The sequence below is a fragment of the Actinia tenebrosa genome, unplaced genomic scaffold, assembly GCF_029948245.1.
Source record: "Actinia tenebrosa isolate PJP-AT-01 unplaced genomic scaffold, QUT_ActTen_1.0 PGA_scaffold16__25_contigs__length_10494907, whole genome shotgun sequence".
In the NCBI taxonomy this organism is placed as follows: domain Eukaryota; kingdom Metazoa; phylum Cnidaria; class Anthozoa; order Actiniaria; family Actiniidae; genus Actinia; species Actinia tenebrosa.
The window spans coordinates 21,072-42,394 of NW_028292576.1; the positions used below are offsets into that span (position 1 = coordinate 21,072).

Here is a 21,323-nt window from a genome sequence, read left to right on the forward strand (position 1 = left end):
GACCCATACCCCCACACTGCTGCTCACACAACCACACCCTAGTCGGCGAACCCCGCAACAGGCACCCTTATCCTCTCTTCCCATACCGTAGAACAAAACGAACCTTAAAGACAACAGACCCCCACTGAGATAAGATCACTACATTCAAAATCCCCCCCCCAACTAGTGAACAAACCCCACGCCTCAATCACTCAACGTAAACACAATCCACCAGGCACCTCCCACCCCTACCCCCCCCCCGGCCCACATCCCTAACGACCCCTCCACCTTCAACGCGCCCTATACCTAACTGACGGTCTAGACTTCAACCGCCCCCTCCCCCTCACGGCGACCACTTCGTAGCCTGCAGACTTCCTTCGAGTACCCCAGTCCACTCAAAGATACGCATCGCAGACTCCACATCTTCACCACCTAATACCCCGACCGGCACCTTTACGCACCTCTTTCGACTCCAATCACCGCGCCGCAATCCACCATATCGGCCCAAACCGCGCACCCTCCACCCAAAGATCAACCCTCTTCCTCACTCTCCATACACCTCAAATGACTTTCAGAACCCCCAGGACACGACCCCCTCCACCCTCCCCCACAAGTACGTGATTGGTCACCGTGGACATAACCGACGCCGCCATCATCCCCAAACAACCGGCTCCGCTATATATTAAGTGACCAGTAGATAAGCAAAGACCTGCACCTAAACAAAGCCTCACCTACTAGTGTACAAAGGCGTACCAAAAACTCAGGAAAGGCGCATCTACCCCCACACCACCTCCACCGCTACAGAATAAATTACGTCCACGTTACCGAACCAATGAGCCAATGTATGGCTAGCGGCTCTACCTATTTCTAATCTCAGGCCACGGGCGTGCGAGAACAGCGAGCCCATCGAATCTGGATTCCTCGGCTTACTTTTCCTAGCCAGCTGCTCATTCTTTGGTAACGCCACGTTCTTGTTAGCTTCGGCAGTCGGCCGGACCGCCGGGCTATAGTTATCGTCCCGCAGACCAGCGTCCCCCCCGCCCCCTTATGTCTCTCGCGGACCCCGATACTCTTGTCGTTCGCGCACAGCGTTGGGGCTTTCCCCCCCCTGACTCTTTTCGCCCCCCGGCTTGGCCTCCCCGCCTCCCCCCACGCCCCATTGGAATACCCCTTGGCTTACCGCACTGATCTCGAGAGTTCCGAACGTTCCACCTGCCACGCGCCCTGCCCCCCCGCAATCCCGCATGTCGCTGCTCCCGAAGTCGTCTAGCTTGCGGCCCCAGTCCACCGTCCCCTGCAGGCTACGGTGGTCGTCGCGTTGGGTCCTCTTCTACACCCGTAGCTGCCCGGTTGAGGAGAATCTTCTCGTCCCTACTGCTCTCGCGCCAATATCGCGTCTTATAGACTATTGTCCGTTAGTGGCCAAGTACTAGATATCAACACAGTTCCGGAGCTGTCTGAGCCCCAAGTTGCGGCTTGAGCTGGAAAATGTGGCCCCCAACCCACCCCCTTGCGCGCTGCCCCCCCCTCGTCTGCCTCGGTTGCGTGACGACCGGTGTCCCACCCTCCCGGCGTTCTAGGCGTGCTCGCGTTGGGATATGAAGAACGGAACCAAGAGACGAGAACGAAGAAGAAAAGAAAAAATGGAAAAGAGAACTATTGAAACGGAATATCGCCTGCCCCCTTTGCAATTTTCATGTATTGAGGTTTTTCTTCGAGTGCCATTAGAAGAACGTATTATTGTTCAATCTGCTAGTTTCTCTTTTATGTCAACTTGCCTTTCCTTTAGCTGAGGAGGGGTTACATGACTCTTTCTATCTGAGGTGGGCAGACCGTGAGGGCTGCAGATCACGAGGGGGCTGAGGTGATCTCTGGGAATATGGCGTTCAATACTGTCAGTGATTGTTGACCTCCTAGAATCTTGAGTGTTGCGACGTGATATACCACCCACGACACCGGAACCAGGAGCACCACAGGACCGGTGCCCCCGCCCCAAGAAAACAGCGCGACACGAACACGCCCAGACACCCGCACAACAGCCAGACAAGAGGGATGTGAGAAACGCAAGCGGCAGGGGGAGCCCACCAGACCCCCGCCAACACGCGCCAGAGCCGAACAGAGAGAAGAGAGCCAGAAGGCAGCAGCTACGATCCTAGCAGCCTGATATGCGTTAGTAGCAGAATGCAGCAGCACGACCAGCCTTAGCAGCAGCACCGACCAGCGCCGAAGAAGCAGCAGCAGAACGACGCATGCAGCAAGACAGTCAGAAGAAGCAGCAGCACGACAAGCAGCAGCACGTACCAGAAGCCGAAGCAGCAGCAGCAGGCACGACAGCTGCGGAGCATCAGTTTGGTTTTTTTTTTTTTTTTTACCTAGAAGCGGATAGATCAGCAGTCACCCCCAGCAGCAGAAGCAGCAGCACGCTACCAGCAGCACGAAAGGCAGAGAATCCAGAGCACCACCAGCTAGCAGAAGACCGCATGCACGACCATCAGCCAGACCCAGCAGACCGACCAGCAGGGAAGAAGCATCCATCACGACCATCATCAGAGATCAGCATGCACGACCAGCAGCAAGATCACCTCATAAGAATCAGCACGACAAGCATCATAAGCAGCCCAAGCACCACCCTCATGCATATTATTAATCATCATAATCCTCATCACCCACACACATCATAATAATTAATTTAATGAACCTACCCATTAAGGCATAAGCATCATCCATACATCATAAGCCATAAAATAGTCCCATAACTCATCATTACACACCATTATACGTCATGACCATTTCAATCATCACATCAACGCATCACGACCATATATATGGCATTCCCATCGAACCCCATTATCATATCATTGACAGTTACCAAATGCATAATGACTCCCAGCCGCTTACCAGTACCACCCCTTCCCTCCCAAAAGTCAGCAGTCACGTTGTCAGTACGTCTTAGCCTTGACCGTTCGCGAGTCCTATGTTTTCCAGTGACCACATCAACTTTAGTTACACAGGCTCTCTACTATTTCTTTGCACTGGCTTTAAAAAAATTGCGCATCATGAACAATTTATTTCTTAAAAATTTTAATGACCAATGCTTGACTAATAATTTTACAACGGCACAATTATTATGATACGTTATCTTCTAATATTCTAAAACAAGATATTTCATTATTTTCATTTACTCGTTCTTATAGGTTCTACCAGACAGAAACTATAAAATACGAACCAATCGTTACATCGATTTTTTACATCCAGTAGAGAACTCGTCATACTTGGTCATTTTTCTTTATGTATGACATAGGAATGGCTCTCACTGTCAGAAACCAATCAAAGTATGACGACAAACCGGCCTCATCACACACACGATTCTTCGATTTAAAAAAAGCCAGAGAGCCCAAGAGAGCAGGATTATCTCAAGTACGCCTCAGTCATTTAAGCATCTTACGAAGGAAAAACTTCACCTACTATAACAGTTAATTGGCGATAACAAATGTTAAAGACTCGACCGTGTTCTACGAGAACACGAACAAGCAGTAATTTTCTGGCGCCAAAGAATTATCGGACCTTATATTTTTTCTTCCCCTTTTTCCCACTTTTCTTCCCTTTCTTTGCCTTTCTTTCCATGGATTCTTCTTTCTTTGTAGTGCTTTGCTCGCATTGTGTGCGCGCCCACATTGCTTGGATGACCGTCTAGCAGGCGCGAATCTTCAAATTCAGATCACGTGTCGGCAGGGCTTCAGCTCTCTCTGTGGGCATCCTCCTTCTCTTAACGATGTTGAAGGTTTCTTTTTAAGGGTTTGAATCGGTCTCGAGTTTTGTAGATGTTCTCTTCTTCAGGGTAAACAACATCAAAGCCTCCCCCCCCCCCCCTTAACCCTAATCCTAAAGAAGATTTAACCAATTCAAAGTTAGTATTAATTTATACTGTTTAAGCCAAGGTTAACTAAACTTCATGATTCTGAGAGTCACTCTCTGCAAAGATTGTTGACCCCATATACCTTCAACTCCTAAATATCAACCTACTCTGCACTATCAGTCTTACAAACAACCAAGTCACTACCTTTCTCAAAACTGATCATCTAAAATTATATGGCCATCGCCCGTTCTGTTGCTTTACTCCCTGACACTTTGGAATGACTGCCTCTATAAATTAGGAAACGCTACTAATCTCTCCAATTTTTAAATCTGAACTGAATGAAATGACCAAACCTACGGTTTCAATAAATTAGCTTTTAATCTTGGTAGTCCTAGCATAGTGTCCTGTTGTATAACATTGTCCTCATACATAATTGTTAAACTACTTCCTACAAGCGATTAGAACAAGACTGGAAAGCGCTCAACCAAATGCATTATTATTGTTATCATTATTAATTGTTGACAGGAATTTCATGAATTATGCAGAGTCAAACATACCTGGCGTTCTCCCATATCGCTGTCAAACTTTTGGATCCAGTTTTCTACTTCAGTTTCAATTTTGTACTTGCGCTGCAAAGAAAACAAAAAAGTGATGATGAGGTCAACGTAGATCCACCTTAGACCTAGACAAAATAAATGTACATTCTTAGAGATGCTATTCCCTGACATTTTTTCAGGAAATCCTGAGCTGGAAGAATGTTCGTATAGGTACCTATGCAACCACCCTTAGGTCTGACGGCCCTAGAGGAATAGCACATTTGAATATGAAAAAGATCTACAGACCTTGGACAATCGCACCAGAGCCAGGCTCCAATTAAGTAAAAGCCCCAAAGATTAAATCGTATTTAAAAATTAATTTTTGAGTTGGATGAAAAACTGGAGAACTCAGTGAAAAACCCTTAAAGCACAGGAGAACCAACCAAGCAACTCAAGTCACATGACAAGGACCATGGGAAATGAACTGCGTCACATTGGTGAGTGATGGTGCATTAGTGGTGCACCTCACCCGTGCTCCCAGTGAAAGTAACATTGAAAGAGGAAGAAAGAGAGAAGTAACTTAGTTTGCACCTTCAAACTACCCCTGGTAATGGGCCTGTTCAATAATTGAATAAGCGAGCAGAAGCCATGGTGTATGGAGACCACAAGGTAGAGGCACATACAGCCTTCACAGGGAGTGGCTAAGGAGGGATAACAATTATTGATATTCACTTGAACTTCCTGTGGATTAGGAGGGGGTGGACTTGTGCCCCCAAAAGGTACATACCTTCCTAAGAGCAAGTTCACTAGCTCTGTGAGCTGCTCTTTCAGTATCAAGCTTCTTTTTCTGTTCAATTATTTCTTGCTGTAGTTTTGATTTCTTTCCGTCAGAGTTCTTCATTTCAGCTGTCTCCTGTTTGCTTGCCTCATTGACAACCCTTCTGTTCTGTTCCTCTGAATTGCTATCTATTGTGTATATATCATTCTTGAGTTTGCGGATCATCTCATTCCTTTTTGAAATCTAGGGGCAAAAATTTTCATTAGTTAGTATTAGAACATTAGAATTATGACCTTCAAACACCAAATTTTATTGAACACCAAAACAACCTTTGGGTGCCATTAAAGTCATTAAACTGCCTTAAATGAAGTGAGAAGATTCGTGCTCTTGCACATTGGCTATTGTTAAAATAGCCAATGTGCAAGAGCACGAATCTTTAGCATGGAAATAATTTCCAATTTTCTTCCACGCAAACTTTGTAATCTCGTTCTTTCTCTGACCCCCTATCCCTCGGAAATTCCAAATTTCTCTGTTGGGGGGGGGGGGGGGAGTAGGTACGGATAATTTCTGAAACTGCACATCATCTGTTAATATATTAATTAGGATAATCTAGTTACCTCATTGTCTTTATCATCAACAGCTTTCTGTAGTTCTTCCTGTAGTTTGTTAGCAATGGCCCTCGACTTTTTTTCTCTTTCCATCACGGTCTTCAAATAGAAACTTCTATCCTTAACCTCACTTGGTGTTGTCAGTAGTCTCTCAAACAAAATCGCACGCAGGATTAAAAGTTCATCAATCATTGAGTTAGCTTCCACAGAGCGCTCTCTTCTTTCTTTCTTCAAGGCTGTTATAGCTGTAGGATTGGTAGAAAACATTCGAAGGACAGTCCTAATAGAGTTTTGTACAAGGAGACCCAAATGTTGAAGTCTATCAACATCGACTTCACTACCATCACTTTCGCGGTCTTTTGTCAAATCTTCCTTCTGTGAAAGCCCACTAGCACTTGCTAAAGAACTATGACGGCTTGTTTTGGCAGCCTCCGTTATGGGAAGGTCATCCTCTTTTTCATTTATGTCTTCAGAAGCGAGACTCGACTTTCTTGATGAACCAGGAGTTTGAAATCTGATTTGTTGTGGTGTTGTTGAACGATTTCGTTTTTGATCCAACTCATATCGTGCCAGACCCTTTCTGTAAGCATTTTGTAATCTGTCGTGTTCCTTTAATACAGAACACAAGTCTGATCCTAAAATAACAGAGAAGCGGTCGAGATTTTCAGTAATATACGGAAGCAAAGTGACGACCTCGATTCTTCGAATAGTTTCATCAGCAACAGCGACGACTCGTTGTGCTTCGACTGAAGTGAGCTTTTTCCTAACAGGATCAAGAACTTTTAGCGGATCATTCCCTTCTTTAGGCTTTGCTTTAGGCTTTTCTTTGACTTTTAGATTAAGGTTTTCAAAGCTTGAGGCTAAAGAAGCAGTTGTTTCTGCTCTAGCGGAATGAGCGACCGCCGCCGGCATCTTTGGACACCTTTCTGATGTCCTCTGGTCGGCATGACAACGGTATCAACCAAGAACCCTGATCTTACACAGGTAACCCAGCAGGCAAAAAAAAAAAACAATCAGAAATCGTTCTACTTCACTTTATTTACTTATAGTAAAAAAAAAAACAAATAAATATATGACAACCAGGAGATTTTTTGTTATTAGTTATCACCCTTTTTATCTAATTGTTCTTTCTTTGTTGATTCATCCAAGAATCTCTTGAATGATTCATATTCTTTTTTCTCTTCTTCATTTCTTCCTCAATGTTCATGTCATCATCATCATCATTATCATCATCATCAAGATTGATTCCAAACGAGACTCCTGACGGCATGGGCTGTGATGACAAAAGTGAAGAGCTACCCTTCAGGGGAACAGTTTTCCCTTCTCCCAAGTCTTTCTGAAGTTTTTCTAGCTGTTCTTGTTTTTCCTTCTCAGCCTTGGCCACTTTTTCTGCCTTTAATCTTTCATATTCTTAAAATTAAAATAACATTTTAAACATTAGCAGTTTTGTCAACATCACAATTGACATCTTAATCAGCCATTTGGCATATTTTTTAGCCATTTTTCAAATTTTCAAATTAAGGTCACATTTATTCAATGAGTGAACTGTTACATGATTTTATGAATAACAAGTTTACCTGGCTTATATTCCTTTTCATATTCATCAACAGCTTTACCAATTGCATCAATAAATTCATCCATGCCAGCTCCAGTCATAGACGACACACCAACAGTTCGTAGATTTTGATAGAACTCATCTAGGACAAGGCTCATGGATCTTGTCAGACTTGACATGTATGTTGTATCTTGAGCTAAGGCTTCTTGGAAGACTTCAAAATCTTGCATCCATTCTATTGCAAAACTGTGGTCAACAATGTCTGTCTGTCAAATCAAAATCAATAGAAAATATGAGAAGAAAAGCCTTAGTAATGAAGAAGAATTTCTTATAAATGGCAGCTTAGAAAATAGCATCCAACTTTGGCCAATCAGGAGCAAGCATGAATGCCAAGATTTGATTATATCTGACAGAAAATTTAGATGTTATCAACAACCCTGGAAATAAAAGATTGTGATTGGCTGAGGTCAATAAGCTAATTATCATGCTCTCTCCTGATTGGCTCCAGCTTTCACTCTACATTGTAATTGGTTAAATTTGTAAAAGTGGTCCCTGTAGAGTGTCTCCACAGTAATCACATATATTTGCTGCAAAAATAAATTCTTTTCTTGAATGTAATTAAATCCTTGTACCTTATTCATGACAGCAATAAATGGTAGTTTAGACTTGTATAAGATACTGCAAGCATAGAGCATATTGGACATGAAGGTCACAGGATTGGTACTTCTTACAGTATCTATTATATACACAACTATTGTAGGGAATGATGAAGCAAGTGCCTCAGTAATGATGGACCCTGACGCTGACCAAGTAAATACTTCTATCTGTCCAGGAGTGTCAAATACTGCATACCTGGATGAAGTATGGAAAAAACACAGGTTATACAATGTATTGATAGAGGATCAAGGTTACTAAGAGATAGAAAAACAAGGAGTGAAAGAGGGAAGGAAGGAAGAATGGAATGAAGGAAGGATGAAAGGAAGGAGAGAGGAATTAAGGAAGGATGAAAGGAAGGATGAAAGGAAGGAGGGGATTGGGAATAGAGAGGAGTGAGGAAGGGAGAGGTGAAGGGAAGAATGAAGAGAGGAATACTTGGAGGGAAGGAAGTAAAGAAAGAAGTAAGAAAAGGCCCTTCTCTCCATGCTCTGTTTTAAGAGTATTCAAAGCTGAAGGTACGCAGGTTAGAAAGAAATCAAAATTGATGTGGAGATCCTGAGGATCGAACTGTGGACCTCAAGCTCTGAAGGTCATGCACTAACCAACAACTTAGAAATGCCTAATCCTTAAAGGAAGGGAGAGAGGGAGTGAGTGTGGGAGTGAGAGGATAAAAACTTACTGATATTCCTTTCCCTTTTTCTCCAAGAAGTTCATGACCTGATCAAATCTTGTGGCAAACAGATTCAATGATGTGATAATACCACCGTTAGGACCAAGTTTAAACTGTTTCATCACTTCTTTATAATTCACAGTATCTCTAATGTCAATATTTGCAGGGTATGGCACTTCATGTACAGCAGGGTCCAGGTTGACTACATATGGTGGAGTTTTCTTGGAATGAAGGTGTGCTGTCAGTCTCTAAATATAGTAAAAAAAAGTTTGTTAGACATTCATACTCCATTTACAGGGCTTTTCAATTCCATCTGCAAAATTGTGAAAAAAAAATTCAAGACATAATAGAGTTTTGGTGGACGCCAATCAAATATCTCTAAAACTAAGACGCAGTAATATTAATAATAATAAGAAGAAGAAGAATGGGGTTCTTATATAGCGCATTTCACATGGTCTCAATGCGCTTTACAATTTTGACAAGTGGAGGACTTTACGGGCTGCATATTAAGGCCCTATTGGCAGCCCTGCATCGTACAATCGTGAGTATGAATTTTCAGTAGATTAGTATTATGCCTCCAAATAAGCCTGAAGCGAGATGACGTTTTACCCCCGTCTCTAGACCATAATCCTTTTCACACTGCTTTGTTCTTTAATTATCACTATTGTTCCTGTATTCTCTAAGGAATCAAAAATTTTCGGAGTCGGGGGTAAAACGTCATCTCGCTTCAGGCTTATTGGAATAGGCTGTTGAACCAGGACACAATCCCCTACTCTTATACGAATAATTCAACAGGTTCTTTTATGTCCCCCATTTACTGTAGGTTAGGTTAGGAAGGGTTGGGAGAATGGGCCGCGGTTTAAGTCCTTGTCCGAGAAGACTTGAAGGTCTAACCATTAATATAATAGGATATTATTGGTAGTAGTATGAGTATTATAAACTTTTTAATTGCGAATGATTCCAAGTGACAGATCACGTGTCAACATCTTTAATATAATGTTCAAGCGATTATTTTCAAATCTACGCGTTCTAAACACCTATACCAACCCCAAGAAAGAAAGACAAGAAGCTTACCTGTACGAAGGTAGTTTTTCCAGACCCCGCCATGCCGAGAACGATAATACAAGCAGGTTTCTTTGTCGAAGAACCTTCGTCTGCTCCTCCACTTGCAGCCGCCATATTGAAAATTACCCATAACACAGCTGGGTCGTGGTTCCAGTGGTCTGGGAACTAGTCAAGTGACCCATTAATAGAGGCGTTCGTTACTTAGGGTCCAATGTAATGTTCCAAGCAGTTAAATTATCGTAAAATGAGATCGACTGTAGCAATTAAACAATTATTTAATCAAGGATTTTACCGCTCGAGGACTAAATACTCAAACATTCGTATTATTTATAGACATTTTAGTTGCTCATCTAGTGGGTCTGGTTCGCCCAGGCAAAGCTCTCAGAATCCTCGAGTGTGCATTGTTGGAGCGGGTCCTGCTGGATTCTATACTGCACAGCAGATACTCAAGGTTAGTAGCATTAGTCTTTATTAGATAGTCATTATCATCTACTACACCGCGTAGGAATTGTTATGTAATTACACAGGAAGCCCATTCTAAGACATTTCACTTCTTATTATAGCTGTGCTAATGTTTTTACACCTAATACTTTTTGAACTTTTTCTCAAAAATATTCCAAAAAACTTCTTTTGAGATGTTTTATTTTTAAGTGAATGTACAGGGTTATCACTTGTAAAGCATCATATCTACTATTGCTATATTTATTATAATCATTATCTAAGGCCTAGAGCAAACGTCGAACTTTCCATGCGCCGAACTTAATTACACTAAAGAATACCGCCTCATTATCACCTGATATCCATTGTTTTTAATGAGTTTGGTGCATGGAAAGTCCGATGTTTGCCCTAGGCCTAATTTTCCATAAGTTAAAGGAGTTGAGTAAAGTAACGGAATGCATAACAGTGCAAAATTTCTTTCATTTCAGTCACATGATTCAGTCCATGTAGATATAATTGAGCGTTTACCAATTCCGTTTGGTCTTGCAAGATTCGGCATCGCACCAGACCATCCAGAAACAAAGGTTTGCATAATAATGCTTCAATTAATTTTGATTTATTCATTTATTCTTTTATTGATTCTTTTCTCTCTCTCTCTCTCTCTGTAGAACTGCATCAACCAATTCACTACAACTGCTTTGTCAGAAAGATGCTCATTTTATGGGAACATTAATGTTGGGAAAGACGTCAAAGTCAGTGACCTACAGCAAGCTTATGATTCAGTTGTCCTGGTACTAAACTCCTGAATAAGTTCAAATACCGTAGTAGTATACACCTATTTCAAAAAAAGGTGGTCAGAGCCAAAGGAGTAAGGGGATAGGTCATTCCAAGAGAGAACGAAATTATGGGTATACACCTAAGCATTAATGACACAGGTCTTCAAAATGGGTTCATTAACTACAAACGTCATTGAATCTCTCAATACATTATTAAAGCTCCACGTTCTTGAAGAAAATAAAAAGCAGAAACAAGATATTCCAGTTATTCTTGGATCTTGGAGTGACTTATTGCCTTTGGCACTGGCAAACTTTTTGAAATAAGAATATAAAATAACTGAAAAAATGCTTATATATAGAGGATAGAGAGTACACTAGGTGCACTAACTGGAATTTGCAGGGGAAGGGGTGGGTCATGACAGGTGTATATAAATCAACTCACCCCTTTGCAATACCCTTTTGTGTATATTACAGTGTTATGGAGCAGAAGATGACAGAAGACTTGGGATCCCAGGAGAGGTATGTCTATGTGTATATTGATTGTTTAGAATAATGAAATGACCATAAAAAAGGACCATGTACAGGAGAACTTTCAAAAACGTTGATGTTTGTTTTGGGGGGTCAGTGCGAGGGCATACATTTGAAAATGTACTGGACTGGTATGAATGAAACTGAGTGGTAAAATGGTGTCAGTGGTCTCTTGAAATTTTATTGTATATTAGCAAAAGGTATTGACCTACAGCAAGTCTTAGATTAGGAAAATGGTTAAGACTTTTGAATGTTTTTCAGGATTTACATGGAGTGTATGCAGCAAGAGCTTTTGTTGGCTGGTATAATGGACTACCAGAAAACATTGAAGTAAGTAAATAAAATGATCATCACTAATTAATGCTTGGCAATAAAGGGTCAAAGGGAGGATTCTGTGGCAGAGATATAGGAGTGGACTCGCCCCTCCCCCCTCCCCTTGTGAAAAGAGGATGTTATTGAAGCACAAAGGAAGCACCAATATAAGTTGACTGATTGGTTAAACTTTAGAATTTTATTTGGTTTAATTCAATTATTTGTTGAGTTATTGTACAATTGTATGCAAGAAGAATGAAACTGTCTTTTATCCTTTCAATGATGGCCCTCTTTTTCAAAACCCTAAATCCACCACTTGGATTCTCAGAATCATTTCTATTTTTCTTATTATATTCTCTAATTTATTCCATAACCTGAAGTTGTCTCCAGATCTGAGCTCAGAAACAGCAGTCATCCTTGGACAAGGAAATGTAGCTCTGGATGTGGCAAGGATCCTTTTGTCTCCAATCAGTTTTCTTGAGGTAAAGTTAGAGGATGTTTGGGCTTCCTGTGGTATTCTTACCACAGGTAGACCAAAAAATGATTAAATAATTTAATTTCTGTGGAGCAATAACTCTTATTTTCAGATCAAAATTAAAATTTCAGCAAACAGATATCTGTGAACATGCTATTGAGGCCTTGAAGTTGAGCAAAGTAAAGACTGTGTACATTGTTGGAAGAAGAGGACCTTTACAGGTACTGCATCCTTCATCTTCATCATCACAACCCATGACATCACCATCAACATCGCCATTATAAACATCATTGCCATCATCATCACTATCATCACCATTGTCAACATTGTTGACATTATCAGCACCAATGAACGACTATTGTCACCTTGTCAACATCATCACCACAGTCTTTATCAATATCATCACTACACCATTAACTTCCACATCATTGCTGTATTTTTGCCAGGTTGCCTTTACGATCAAGGAACTACGAGAGTTAACCAAAATAGCAGGGACAAGGGCAGTGTTCCCTCCTGATGACATGAAGCCAATGAAAGAAGTTCTTCCCAGTAAGTTATCATCAGCAAATATTAATCATTCCTTCTAACACTTCCTGCATTACTTTAATTGCTGATTCTGTTACTCTGTACCTTTGATTCTCATGTTCAGACACCTCTGTAAATACCCAGTTGCGAGTTACTATAAAATGAAAGTAATGCAAGAAATTTCTTGAATGGTAAATTTGATTTCAGAAATTCCAAGATCACGTAAAAGGTTAACAGAATTGATGTACAAAATTGCATTGTAAGTATGAGGTATGGTGAAAATGGACCGCTACAAACACCTATTTATATACCCCCACCAAGCCCATCCTAACAGACCGCCCTGATTAGCCTATGTATCACCCACTCTACACATCCATGCACCTTCACCTTATCTCTTGCTATCTATTTTACGTTAAAGAGAAGAACATACTCCTCAAGAGACTGAACGGCGTCTCCAGGCAACCACTGAATGGCGAGTCAAGTTTTTACGGAGTCCAGTGGAAATTTTTTCAATGAATGATGGGTCACGTGTTGAAGGAATAAGATTAGAAATAAACAAACTAGTAGAGGTATGTTTATCACTTTTTTTATTGTTTAGCAACCAATAAGACTGTATGACATATAATCACACAGGACCTAATTGTATTTTATATTTCTTGATCTAGTCTCCTGCAGGTGTGGCTCGTGCTGAAGGGACCGGGCAAACAGAAGATGTACCATGTGGACTGGTGAGGAATTATCACACACGACTGATTTGTAGGGTTCAAAAACTGTTTGACAAAAGTGTTTTTAGTTTTATTGATAATTATTATATTTGTTCCAGGTGTTTCGTAGCATTGGGTACAAAAGCGTCCCAATCGATGATACGGTCCCTTTCGATCATAAAAATGGCATCATACCAAATGAAGATGGCAGAGTCCTTGGCACCACTGGTAAAATGAGATGCTTTTTCATATATTCACTATTCTCTCTCTTTCTCTTTTTACGTCAACTTTTGTCTGTCTAGAATCGACTAAACCCACAGGGAGCCCGTACGATCTGTATTCGTAGCTTAGAAATCCACTATTTCTAAGTAGTTTTCTTATGTGCTGTTTTCTTTTCAATAGGTCTATATTGCAGTGGATGGGTACGACATGGACCTGTTGGGGTCATCGCCACAACAATGAACGATGCGTTTGCAACAGGAAAACTAGTGGTCCAAGATCTTAACGCAGGTAAAAAAAAATTTCTTTTCTCGAACAGCCGTTAATTTACTCTGAAGTAGTTTGCAACAAATAATCGAAGCAGGCGATGATATTTGTTGAAGCTGAGGTTTCTTGATTTAAAAAAAACGGTTAAGAATTACTCTACTTATGCGCTTCCTGGTTCCTAACTTTCGTGAGAGCAAGTCTTGCGCAGCAAACTCTGGACAAAAGAATCTGTTGAGATTTACCTTACTTTGAAGCCTGAGCGGGCTTCTTCAAGTCTACCTTTCTTGAGCCGGAGTAAGTCTGTAATGTTATTCATTGATTCAACTGCTAGGAATATCGAGTCACAGTGCATCTGAACGAGGTCTGACAGCAATCCAAGGATTACTAGAAAAGAAAGGTAAGGTATCCTCAGTGTGTATAGTGATGTGTAGTTTTCACTTTCCAATATTTGCATCATCATCATTATTACTATCATCAGCAGCAGCAGCATAATTTAATACTCATATTTGCGCATGTTCCATAGCTAGGTAGATGCTACCATGCGTATATCAATTAACCAAGGTATAACATGCACTATTATAGATTGACAGATGTCTATCTAGGACTGTCATGGGTCCGACCCACAGCGCCAGCTCAACGTTCCGCGAAGGTGCTCTGTCGCGATCAGCGCTCACTGCCTCCTTAACATGTATATGACTCCATCAGGTCTCTGTTTTTCCAACGCATGCGTTGTCTGTCTTGTCGTTTTCTTCCTGGTGGTTCCCAGACGTCTTCGGGTTGGGCGTGTCGCAGGCATCCGGACAACATGTCCGAACCATATCAACCGTTTCTTCCATAGGATGTTAATTAGTCGGGGCTGTGACCAGTTCTCTCATGGTTGGAAGCTGTATGTAAGATCAAGAATAGAAATAAAAGCTGAAATAGGATATTTAGAAAATATAGAGATGTTTTCGGAAGCCCATCACATGCCCTTAGCTTAACTCGTCGTAATCCTACTAAACTCTAATGCATTTTCTTGACTAGTGACTCAGTTAGTAATGGACTCCCAATGCATAAATAACAGATAATCCGTTTTTACTCATTCGATTTTTTCAATTTTCTTTTCATTTATTTAGGGAATGAAATAGTTCGTTTCGACGAATGGGAGAAGATTGACAGAAAAGAACAAGAGCGAGGAAAGAAAAATGGAAAACCACGAGAAAAAATAGTATCCACTAAAGAAATGTTACAAGTAGCGAAAGGATAAAAGGATGAAGAAATAAAAGGTTGATGTGCTTGTAGTAGACGATTCTTATTTGGAATAAATGAAACTAGGTTTCTAAATAGAAGGGGGTCAGTTGCTGTCGTCTGTCGTGATATAGTACAATACGAAACTTAGAAGACATGTCACTGGTGTCTGGTATGGAAGTGTTGTGGCTGATGAACAGGGAAACGATTAATCCTAAGCCACTTGATCTGAAAGACAAATCCAGTCTTAAAATTTCAATTATTTTTTTATTGAATACATTTAAAGTTGTTTTTTGCCTTTAACTCAGCAAGTATTGGTTATAGTATTGCTGAAAATGATACGATTTGGAATAAGAAAATGCCTCAAAACTTTGCCCCAAATTCTTTGCTTCAGAATTTTCGTATATCTACACAAGAAAGAGTGTGTGATTTTTTTTTTATTTTTTTATTTTTTTGAATGTCAAAAAAGAAAAGAATGAAGAGGAAATAACAGGAAAAAATGCAAAAAAGAAAAAAAATATGTAGGAAGGAAATTGATAGAAAAATGTAAAAAGAATCAAAGTATGGGAAAAAATGAACGATTTTTGATTCTTTGTTCACAAACTAGCCACATCCTTTACATACTGATGATTTTTGTGACTATCACGTGAAGTTCGTTTTACAAAATTAGAATGGAAAATATATAATACAGCTAAAGCCATTATCTGTGTGCTTTTCTCGATCAAAATTAGACAAAAATTGGACTAGTAAAGAACGGGAAAAATATAACAGAAACGGAAGACTAAGAGCAAAAATGCAAAGACAATTAGATGGGTTTGCGTGAAGTAGTTTGTCCCACTATAGATGCCGTGTTTGATAAGGATTTGGCTCCACATATTAGAACTCGATAAAATGTGAAGGCTTTACGCCTGAGGAAAGCAAAAACTTTCTGGAGCCATTAAGAAAAGCAGTTTTCGGCGCCAGGTTTCCACGTTTGTCTTGTAGTTATGATTTTCAAAGAAAAGAAAGGAAAATTGTCATTTTTGTTATGAAAGTGTAAAAAAATATTGGACTGTATTCATATTTGTTTCGTTTTGAAGGCGTGTTTAAGATAAATATTGCTTTAGTTATAATTGGAAATTCTTGCTTTTAGTGTTTGAAGTGTTAATTAAAACTAAGAGTGACTGTGTCACTGTCTGTCTGTCCGTCGGTCTCTATCCTACAGCCCGCAAGATAGTAACTAAACGTGCTTACAATATTCTCTTGTCTGGACGAACCAAATCAATTCCACACGATAGTAATTTGTCGAAAATCTATAACGAAAAAAAACATGAATCGTGCGTCAACGATCTGAGAATGGCTTAGTTGACGCTCAGATCAGAATCAAGTGTTTGGCATTGGCGGGGTTTTTGTCACGGGTGGGCAAAAGGACCACAAATGCCGGGAGAACGATGAACAAGAACTAAAACATTGATCATAATAATAGAATTAGGCTGACATAATATAACGGCAAGAGAACCACCATTATACATGTCACTATTTATAATTATTTTTCAACTAAGAGGCGTATTAGCAAAACCGATGGCTTACAGCAATTCCCAGAGGAATTAAAATCTTGGCCCACAAACAAATACACATGCAGTGATTGTCTTAAACATTACTACAATTATATATTCTTTTCACGATACTACAGATTAATATTCATTATGTTTAAGATTTACTATTTGTATATTTATTCATTTAATTTAGTTTTTCTTTGCTTAGGTTTCCTTTATTCGTTTATTTATCTATTCATTCATCCATTCATTTATTTTATTTCCATTTTTTTTCCTCTAACACAAGCATTCAGCGCGTGCGGTCAAACTCTGTTGTTTTTTTTTTGGCGGGAAACGCACGAATGACAATATTTGTGCACCTCGCAGTACCGACTTTAACACACAGGGTCTAAAACACAGTATGCCTTATTTCAAATAGTGCTATGGATTTCAAGCCATTTTCAAAGCAATCCTCTTCCGATGCCTAACTGAGGGGTTTTTCCTACAAATCAGTTGATAATAACATTGATAGCAATAGCAGTTTAAATTGTTAGTTTATCTTTCTCTTTTTCCTTACTCGTTCCTATTATATTGTTATTCCAACCACCTTTCATTTGCCTGCAATTCTCAGCCAACGCGTGTGTCCACAAGGCAGAAAAAATGGCGGGAAACATCGTCAGTCAACCAGGTAAAATAATTGGTCAATTCCGTTTAAGCCAAATACCAAGCAACAGAATTAAACTCAGCGCAGCAGGACGCACGCAAAATTTGTAATTCAGATTTCGTTTTTCGATGTTATTTATCCGTTTGATAAAAGATAATAATGAGGCCTAAGAGACTGGACGAAAATCAACAACACGAACAGAAAAACGACCAAGAATTCATCACAGCAATACTGTGGCCTATAAAGATTGGAAAATTACGAAGAAGCCTTTTTACTATATCAATTTTGGCTCTCGATTATTATGTAAGTGTTAATTTAATGTGAAAATATTTTGTTTCCTTACTCGTAATGAAACTGGGAATCAATGTTGTCTGCGCTGCCTTGGCGATTGTCTTGAAATCTAAATTGGTCTAGTGTTTTCATGTGCTCGCCCAAATCATTCTCATTATTCCCAATATTCTAATATTACTCATATTCAATTCAAGTGACCGAATTGAACAAAAGATAGATAATTGAAAAGATAGTGTCTTCTCACATTTCCACCCCTTTTTCATTACTCCATAGCAGGTATTCATAGACAAATTTCGCTTCGTAAAAATAATATTCCACCCGAATGCACTACCGTTTGGCAACAAGAGTTTATTGATTTCCACCAAGAAGGTTTTAAAAAAACGCTTGAATTATTTTTAATGTTCCAGGTTCCTAGGTTGTAGCTGTATTTTTTCTGTAGACATGTTTTCACGCCTGCGAGCAAAATGCTCGATCCCCACTTCACGCCAAAGAGAACAGTTGGTTTTCAGCTAGTCAGGTAGTGACGGTGTTAGTAAAGGATCGAGTCCCTCGACATAGCTCATTTGAGGCCAATAAAACAAGCATTTGCTCTTTTGTTGGTATATTTGATCTACATTAGCGCTAATGGCATTGCTTCTATAGATCGATCAGATTACGAGATTCAGTTTTGATAGTAATATACAAAGCAATCAAATAATCATGGTCACCTCGCTCGCGCGCCCGCTTGGCCATTATGACATGACCATACAATACTGAATGATGTCTAGGCCTAACTATGGTGGGTAATGTCAAAACTGAAGATGGTTGATTTTTATTTAATTCGTTTTGTTTTAATAAAGGTTCAAATATGGGGTTATTGAATAAGGGACATATAAGTAAAGAAAAAAGGATATGGGATACGCTGACAAAAAAATTGGGGCTTTTGTTTTTATGATATGAAAAAACTTCTTCAGTTGAATCGACTTTCCGAAGTCCTTTAAAAGAAAGACTAGTAACGACCTCGTGGTGCATAGGATTGTGGGTATGAACGTGTCGAGACAATTACCATCCACCAAAAGGTCGTTACCAGTCTTACAATGCGGTTTTTTTACCCTCCTGCATATAGTCCTTACTCTCCCGTTCCGTCGGCCGGTTTTACCTTAGGAACTATCAACCAATCGCAGACAGGCTCTGTTATCGATCCGGGAACTCAGACTTCAACCAGTCAAAGCCAGACTCTACTCAATCCGAGACCTTAGATGTCAGTCAATCAACCAAATATAGCCAGGGTTTTTAGTAGTCTATCAGGGAACTCATACTTCAATCATAGACAGGTTTTGTAGACATCCGGGAACATAGATTTTATCGTGTTACCTTGGAAACGAACAAATAATGGCTATTAACCGGCTTAGTTAAATTTACCTTAGGTTATGAGCCAATCACAGACAAGAGCTAAGGGATATTTTAAGAGCTTGTTTTAGGTAAGTATTGTTGATAGACTAATAGGGTACTCCACCATCTAATGCACGCTTAAAACTAGTTAGCTGTTTATCTGGTATATACTTTGTTTAGCTTTTAAATCATTAACCAGTTTGAAGAAAAGTCATTTGAAAATGCAGGAAGTAAAACGAATTAAAGCCCCTTTATAGAGGATCATGAGGCTTAAACTTATATGAATGAATTCATGGAATTATAAAACACTCGTATGTTGTTGCCTATATACGACTGCTAAAGCGAAAACTCAACTTTTTCATTCTATAGTTCAAGGTGAACTTCGTTTTATCTCTTGTATTTCATTCCATTTTTTGCTTTCCTTCTCTACTTTTTAATTATATTGTCAAAAAAAAGCTTTGAAGACGTCGTAAAACAGGAATTAAAAAAAGCATTTTTTGCGATTTCGATGTGAATAATAGCGATTAAAACTGAACCATTCAATTTAGAAGTTCAACATCAGCAAAAAAAACAACCCTGCAGAGAAGAAATAAAGCTTAATATAAAGATAAATGAGCCAACTCAACGAGATTATACTGGTGAGTTTAAAAGATTTTGGCGGATGAGAAGATACCTAATCTGATCTAATTTAATACAGATCTTATTAACTTCTCTAACATGACCCAATCCAATCCGTAAAATTTAACATCACTTGTCTGTTTTGAAAAAATTATGAAAATACGTACTGTTGGTCTAATCCTCCCTGGGGGAAGTTGACAGGGTTCAGTGATTAGTGCGCTGGTTGCTAGGAAGTCGTGGGAGTAATAATAATAATAGTACCACTGTCTGTAGTAGGTTTTTTTATATGAATGACCAGAGAATTGTCACGGCTGGAAATGCTAGAGTTCTCTTGAATAGACCATTTTACCGGTACGACGCCATCTTGATTTATATCAAGGGGGCAATATAGGATATTAATAAAGCATTGAGTGGCGGAGTTATGTTTTCCAATAATTTGAAATCTAGGTGTTCCACATATTGTTCCAACTACCAGCAAATTCAATTGCTTTTTAGATGTGCTTCTCATTAAAAAGCGTAAAGTCATATCAAAAGACGCCCTGACAGCTGTGCTGTCTATACATTTTTCCGATAGTTGCCCCCTCGGCATTCCAAACAATAGAATTCAAGATGGCCGCCGTATTGGTAAATACTTACTATTCTGTAGAATAATATGGTAAAGTATTAGTGCGTACCCTCAGATCAACATTTCGTTACCAGTCGGCGCTTTCCGCATGCTTGTTCCTAAAAAAAAAACAAAAAAATCAAAAGTTCTGATATAAATCTCAAAATGGCTTGCTCCAATCAAAAATGACACACGTCATTCGGATACCATTTAAGAGCCATTTCCATTTATGCGGCAGTTACTTACTGCTCCGTCTATTTTATGCAGCAAATGCGTAAGTTACAAGTTCCGGCTAATTCACATTTTTTTATTATAATTATTACTAATTTACTTAGATCAGCCCAGAGGTGGTTTCAGGGTGATTTGTGAGTTAGTCATGTCCTGACTTAGACCAGCCCAGAGGTGGTTTCAGGGTGATTTGTGAGTTAGCTGTGCCCTGACTTAGACCAGCCCAGCGTGAGAATCGAGGTTGTTTCAGGGTCGATGAAATTTGAAGTTTCAAAACATTATTAAATATCCCATAAACTCGACTGAAATCCGTTTCTTAACGATTTTTAACGGTACGATTGAATGAGATCTAAACACGAAATAACAAAGTCTCATGAATATCTATGCGTTCTTTAGACGTTCATTGACTAGAATGGTGGATTGAGAATGTTTTTAGTGTAAACTGGAAACAGCTGTCCTATGCAATATAAACCAGGCCAATATTTATACATCTTTGATTATCCAATGTTTAAAGTATATTGTTGAACCGTTTCATTTCCATTGCTGTTTTATATTTAATTGCCTAGCCTTAAGCTTCGTTAGGAGAGAAAAAATATTTACGTAGCATAATCCATGAAGAGGCACTTATTAATTAAGAAGCAACTATTAAACAAAATGAAAAAAAGAAATGTTGTAGTTTTGGTAATCAAATAAAGTATTCTTGTTAAATATTCTCAGTATGGCCACTTATTCCCTTCTGAACTTAGTTTGCCTTGCGCTTATTATTCAAACAGCTCCAGCATTAACGAAATTGTATTTTAAAACTCACTATAAGTAGGTGTTTCTAGGGGTGATTTTTACCATTGATTTGGTCTCATA

The 21,323-nt window shown here is 39.6% G+C and overlaps 3 protein-coding genes across 3 annotated transcripts; 1 reads left to right on the top strand and 2 right to left on the bottom strand.

Moving 5' to 3' along the window:
• Positions 1 to 3,855: 3,855 nt before the first annotated feature.
• Positions 3,856 to 6,669, bottom strand: LOC148910459 (dynein regulatory complex subunit 10-like). Its single transcript, XM_089031381.1, has 4 exons — positions 5,767 to 6,669; positions 5,159 to 5,392; positions 4,393 to 4,464; positions 3,856 to 3,861 (listed from the first exon to the last, which is right to left on the bottom strand). The coding sequence occupies exons 1-4, from the start codon at positions 6,667 to 6,669 to the stop codon at positions 3,856 to 3,858; spliced, it is 1,215 nt and encodes a 404-aa protein (XP_088887507.1).
• A 171-nt stretch (positions 6,670 to 6,840) lies between these two features.
• Positions 6,841 to 9,824, bottom strand: LOC148910460 (GPN-loop GTPase 1-like). The gene is given in 6 exon segments (XM_089031258.1): positions 6,841 to 6,946; positions 6,949 to 7,167; positions 7,335 to 7,578; positions 7,945 to 8,164; positions 8,649 to 8,887; positions 9,714 to 9,824. Coding segments are annotated over 6 exon segments (1,119 nt in total). The 5' UTR covers positions 9,819 to 9,824; the 3' UTR covers positions 6,841 to 6,854.
• A 34-nt stretch (positions 9,825 to 9,858) lies between these two features.
• Positions 9,859 to 15,228, top strand: LOC148910461 (NADPH:adrenodoxin oxidoreductase, mitochondrial-like). The gene is made up of 15 exons (XM_089031257.1): positions 9,859 to 10,155; positions 10,631 to 10,726; positions 10,811 to 10,933; positions 11,393 to 11,437; positions 11,708 to 11,776; positions 12,139 to 12,240; positions 12,365 to 12,454; positions 12,680 to 12,782; positions 12,966 to 13,017; positions 13,177 to 13,327; positions 13,424 to 13,486; positions 13,582 to 13,690; positions 13,865 to 13,972; positions 14,280 to 14,345; positions 15,064 to 15,228. The coding sequence occupies exons 1-15, from the start codon at positions 9,949 to 9,951 to the stop codon at positions 15,192 to 15,194; spliced, it is 1,515 nt and encodes a 504-aa protein (XP_088887383.1). The 5' UTR covers positions 9,859 to 9,948; the 3' UTR covers positions 15,195 to 15,228.
• The last annotated feature ends 6,095 nt before the right edge of the window (positions 15,229 to 21,323 follow it).

What these genes read in the sequence shown, in the direction of transcription:
- LOC148910459 (XM_089031381.1), bottom strand. Translation starts at nt 6,669, where the DNA reads ATGCCGGCGGCGGTCGCTCATTCCGCTAGAGCAGAAACAACTGCTTCT. An exon ending in TTGATGATAAAGACAATGAG is followed by an intron (nt 5,393 to 5,766) that starts GTAACTAGATTA and finishes TTTTGCCCCTAG; the next exon opens with ATTTCAAAAAGGAATGAGAT. An exon ending in GTGAACTTGCTCTTAGGAAG is followed by an intron (nt 4,465 to 5,158) that starts GTATGTACCTTT and finishes TTTTCTTTGCAG; the next exon opens with CGCAAGTACAAAATTGAAAC.
- LOC148910461 (XM_089031257.1), top strand. Translation starts at nt 9,949, where the DNA reads ATGAGATCGACTGTAGCAATTAAACAATTATTTAATCAAGGATTTTAC. An exon ending in CTCCAATCAGTTTTCTTGAG is followed by an intron (nt 12,241 to 12,364) that starts GTAAAGTTAGAG and finishes TTAAAATTTCAG; the next exon opens with CAAACAGATATCTGTGAACA. An exon ending in CAGAGTCCTTGGCACCACTG is followed by an intron (nt 13,691 to 13,864) that starts GTAAAATGAGAT and finishes TCTTTTCAATAG; the next exon opens with GTCTATATTGCAGTGGATGG.